Genomic DNA, 4,716 nt, shown 5'->3' with positions numbered 1-4,716 from the left:
TCCATCAGTGTATACTCTTGTTGCTCTTGCTAACCACTAGTTTTCTATATGGCGAAAAATTTCTTGTTGCGCACAATTGAAAGGCAAAATAGTGAGAAAAACGAAATTGTATTAAATATAGAGTCATTCAGTTACAACAGCCATATGAACATATCATTTCAAACAAACGACAAAGCAATTTGATCTTCGATAAAGAAAAACAACAGTTTAAACCATCAATATGGAGAAACAAAAACTGTAGTAATGATAAAATACCAAAAAAATGGGATTCATAGATCAAAGGAATGTATACATAAACACAGAAGAGAACAATAGATATAAGGCAAATATTCACAAATTACAAGGTTAGAATGGATCCCAATCTACTTCCATCATTTACAATACGAACAAATTTATCCAGCAAGGCTGAAGAAAGCAAAGCCAGCATTGCAGAACTGTACATCGCACAAGGGAGGTGTTCCTCATCAGCATCTGATTTGGTCTTCAAGTCAGGTATTAATCACCAATTTTCCCTCATAATTTTTGCCTTTTCAAGAACATACTTTCCCTCCTTGTACTTCTGTGAGTCTTCATAAGCTCTCTCATACCTCCAACCAAGGACCTCCTGGCACTCAAAGCACTTGACATCAGCTACTGTGTGAAGCCCTGTCAATAACCGTCTGTCCTCCTTAGGACCAGCGAAGACATTAATAGCATTTGCAAATAGGTATGCTCTTCCATTCCTACCCTGAAGGAACAACAGGGTTGTTAGAAAAAGGCTCCATTAAAGAATTCATGTACCCTGCAATTAGATTTCAATCCTAGGATAAAGCGAATTAGTCAAAATACTAACATTGATGGGAAAACTATTATATTCAATTAGTATGAAGGTATGCCCCTTCAAGAAAAATGTACATAGGAATCCAAGGTTACTAACCACTAACTGATAGTTTCCCCTTATTTTTCCGTTTTCCCCATCATGATATAACTCATTTGTATAGTAATAATGTACCTTCACATCTTCCTTACAGATGCCATGAATTAGGCCAAGTAAGAAATAAAGGTGATATGGAACCATTAATGGTGTACAAGTTACACATGCTTACACACTTACATTTCAGGAATTTATGGATCCCTTTGAAGTAAAAAAACAAAATACAGCCTGCATGGCTGTCGACCTTCCTAAATAAAGCCACATATATGTCTACAAGTCATTTGCATGCTGCACCTGCTCTGCTGTCCTGCATGGCCATATGGTAGTCCCAGAATGGTTTTCTTCTGCTCTAGCCATCTGTACTTGAGTCGTACTGCTGCACGGTCCGCTGCAGACCCTGTTGCAGCACCTCTGCGTGCTGCATCTAATCTCTGATCTGCCCACGTGGCAGACTTTAGTCCTGCAATGTGGCCTCTCTCAGACCCAATCCCTGCTACTGGTATACCTCCACCATGTCCTCCTCATTTGGGGGCTCAGAGGAGGGGAGGTGACTACAGTAATCCCAACAGTAGAGCCTTACTATGTAAGTTGATAATCAGAGGACTCCTTCCTGGGAGTGAGCCATGAGAGGATATTTTCACCTTTTAGATTCATAGCTTCCAATGTTCAAATTCAGCTTCCATCTTCTTCCCTGTTGGCAGCAATTAGCAGAGCCTAGCATCAAATTAGAGAACCCCCTCACCCAGCTTCCCTCTCAGACTCATGATGAGAGGGACAGACTGCCCACTATGTGGGATGCGTACTTTGTTGATGATTTAGGAAATCCACTGGACTATATAGAATACAGGCAGTGGTCGGAATGGGGGACAGAGAGCCTCGGCATTTGGCCACTTGCAGAGTTTTCAGAAAACTGCCTTCACCAGAGCATCACATGATCCTGCAGGGCTCTCACAGACACCCTGCAAGTTGATACAGCCGAATAGGTCTCTATGAAGAATTGGAGACAGATAATCAAGGATGCCATTCCCCACACAATCAGAGTTATTGGTTTTAGCACAGGCCCTGGTATTGGATACTCACCCCTTTCTAGTCATGGGTAATCCATGGGGACCTTTTGACCGTATGGTGGCCACCCTCTTCAACACCTACTATGGGACCCTCAAGAGTGGAGAAGGATAGATGCAGTGCCGCCCATAACACCTCTTTCTTCAATGCACGGTCATGTTTGCTGGACGAGCATAGATACAAAGCTGGCAGTGGATTCCTACTCGAAGAGTAGATTGGGATAGTTTAGACATTACACTCCCCATGCAGACTCTCTTTTGGAGACGACTCAGGAGATCCTACCGAAGAAGTAAAGCTCCATATTCTTTTGGCTCTTTTAGCATGGTAAACTCCCAGTCATCAGGTGGAGACAGACCTTTCATGCAGATCCCAATTCCCACGATGTTTGGAACAATAGAGTCTATTCAGCATTGCATTTAGGGTTGCGTTGTGCTCTTGATTGGCACGATGAGGAGAGGTACCTGCTACATGATTTGTGGATCAATCACCTTGCTCACACAGGTAGGACCTCAGGTGTATTGACAGGAGGATATTTAGACAGGCCTTTCTTGATCCAGAGAGGAGTCCCCTTAGATTACTGCCTCGGATGCACTACCAATTACTGTGTTCAGGCCTCATCCGTCGTCTATAGATTCAGCTTGGGGGGTCATAGCCAGTCTCACTGGCCAAAAACATTATGAGACAATGTTTCGTCCTGGTATGAACCTGGCTGAGAATTGAACATATGAAAAATGAAAAGGATTCTCGTGTGGCCGAGACTTTTGGCCGAGAATTTTACAATAGATGTCCAAAAGCACTCGAGGTATATTGCTGCCCTGCGAGACATGGCCAGTATTAGGAATATAAAGAGGATGTTGGAATATGTCTCGAGTTATGTGCACTTATCCGATGCGTCCAAGCCCACGCCCTTTATTGCAAAATCACAGGGCGAGGGTCCCCTTTTACCGATTGATCGCCTGGTCCGACCAAGAGGTAGCCTAGCCCTGCAGGCTTGGGGCGTAAAAAATACAACGCACTGCCTGACAGACTGGTACCCATTTTCTCCTTGAAAACATATACCTTTGTAAGAGTAGAAGAAGTCCAATCATAAAAATTTAGAATTTTTGTTGTTCTAGAGACCAAAAATCTACACAGAAAATAAAAGAGAAAATGAAAGAGAAGAAAAAAGAGGTAAACAAAAACTTTAATGAAAATCAAAAGGAAGCAAGCAAAGCAACGCTTATGTCGTCATCAGTACCCAAGCATAAGCAGCTATACTGGGTTTCTGAAGACCGCTTTCTTTAACGTACTCACCGATCTTCTTCTAAAGAGGTGTTAGCATGCACACCAGCCTATTGATCATCTACAAGGTTTAATACAAGTTTAAACCGCGATTTCCAGAGTAGGCTCCCATTGATTCCAAAGCCCTTACCCGGAAAATTAACGTACTTTTTAGATGAGCCAACGCTTCTTCAGCCAAGGATGCACATGCGGAAAAAATAGTCACCGAAAGGCGCTTGCCTGGAATGATTTAGAGATAATATCATCGTGATCCGCCACAGGACAACGGCAGTTGCTGCAGCTGTAGATACGAGGTCCGTCCATGGCGACTAAGAAAGCCTCAATCTTGGAATCGTCTGCTTTCTGGATCTCACCTCGTCTGGATCTATCCAGGTCTGGTTTTGTCAGGATTTCCAAGCGCATTCCATTGCCCTTTCTTTGCGAGTATTGAACAGATCCGCTGGAGGCATGGGCATCAGTACAACAAGCAGCTCTTTAGTACATCTTGACGTCTTCTGCGTACCGTCCGCGTCTGATTGCAATCCTTGAAGTCGTAATTCATGCGCTCTGGACGAATTTCTTAACGTTGTCTGTGCGAATCACCACATCCGGCAAAAACTTCTGATACAAGGACAGCTCTCGGATAAAACTCGGTGCTTCGTTCTTCTTCTTCTTCTTCGTCGTCGTCGTCGTGCTCTTCCTCTGTCTCTCTCTCAATCTATCGTGCAAATCACCACATCCGGCAAAAGTTTCTGAAATCTCGGATAAAACTTGGTGCTTCGTCCTTCTTCTTCTTCTTCTGTTGCTCCTGCTGCTGCTATTCCTCTCTGTGTCTCTCTCAATTCATGGTTTCCGTGCAAATCACCACATCCGGCAAAACTTTCTGCTGATACCAGGAGAGGAAACGTGGTGCTTCTTTCTTCTTTTCTTCTTCTTCTTCTTCTGCAACTACAGTGCTTCTTCTACTACTGCTGCTCCTGCTGCTGCTGCTCTTCCTCTCTGTCTCTGAAACTATCAAATCAGAAATGTGGTGGCAACAAGGTATCTCAATCCAAGAAGCCACGCGATCTCAATTCAAACACGCAAACTTTGCACGCGATCTCGATCCAAACACGCGAACTTGGCAGAATATACGTTCGTGGTCCTTTTCAAAAAAAAAAACCCAAAAAAAATAAAATTTGTGCCCACGATTGTATCTTGGTCACACCGTATGGGGGCGCTATTCATGGGAGCGCTATTGGCACTTACTACCCAAAAAAGTCGAGAGAAAATCCCTCATGAACTTAACATAGGATTCACAAAGGGCCACCCGCCGGACATCCTAGCAAAAATGATATACTTGAATAGCATGCTTCCATTTCAATTGTCCTCCCTCAAATGGTTTCACAAATGGGTGCGGACATGCTTATACGGCAACCCAATAAAGTTTGGGCTGAGGATTTTTCTTGGGCGGCAGTCCAAGGCCACCCAAAAAAAAT

At 43.5% G+C, this 4,716-nt stretch overlaps 1 protein-coding gene across 1 annotated transcript; it reads right to left on the bottom strand.

Annotated features, from left to right (window-relative positions):
* Positions 1-271: 271 nt before the first annotated feature.
* Positions 272-4,358, bottom strand: LOC147882538 (protein yippee-like At4g27745). The gene is made up of 2 exons (XM_087400572.1): positions 3,479-4,358; positions 272-727 (listed from the first exon to the last, which is right to left on the bottom strand). Exons 1-2 carry the CDS (start codon positions 3,659-3,661, stop codon positions 500-502), a joined length of 411 nt encoding a protein of 136 aa, XP_087256698.1. The 5' UTR covers positions 3,662-4,358; the 3' UTR covers positions 272-499.
* Positions 4,359-4,716: the final 358 nt, after the last annotated feature.

Source organism: Dipteris shenzhenensis, chromosome 29 (assembly GCF_047967505.1).
Source record: "Dipteris shenzhenensis isolate YYH24624 ecotype China chromosome 29, Dip_SZ_1.0, whole genome shotgun sequence".
In the NCBI taxonomy this organism is placed as follows: Eukaryota; Viridiplantae; Streptophyta; class Polypodiopsida; order Gleicheniales; family Dipteridaceae; genus Dipteris; species Dipteris shenzhenensis.
The sequence above is the reverse complement of the archived record's forward strand: the minus strand, read 5'-3'. Positions and strand labels throughout refer to the sequence as shown.

Bases quoted from the DNA above. Each gene is read 5' to 3' on its own strand.
- LOC147882538 (XM_087400572.1), bottom strand. From the start codon at position 3,661: ATGCGCTTGGAAATCCTGACAAAACCAGACCTGGATAGATCCAGACGA. The intron at 728-3,478 runs GCAAGCGCCTTT...TTGTTCCTTCAG, and splicing joins TTATCTCTAAATCATTCCAG to GGTAGGAATGGAAGAGCATA.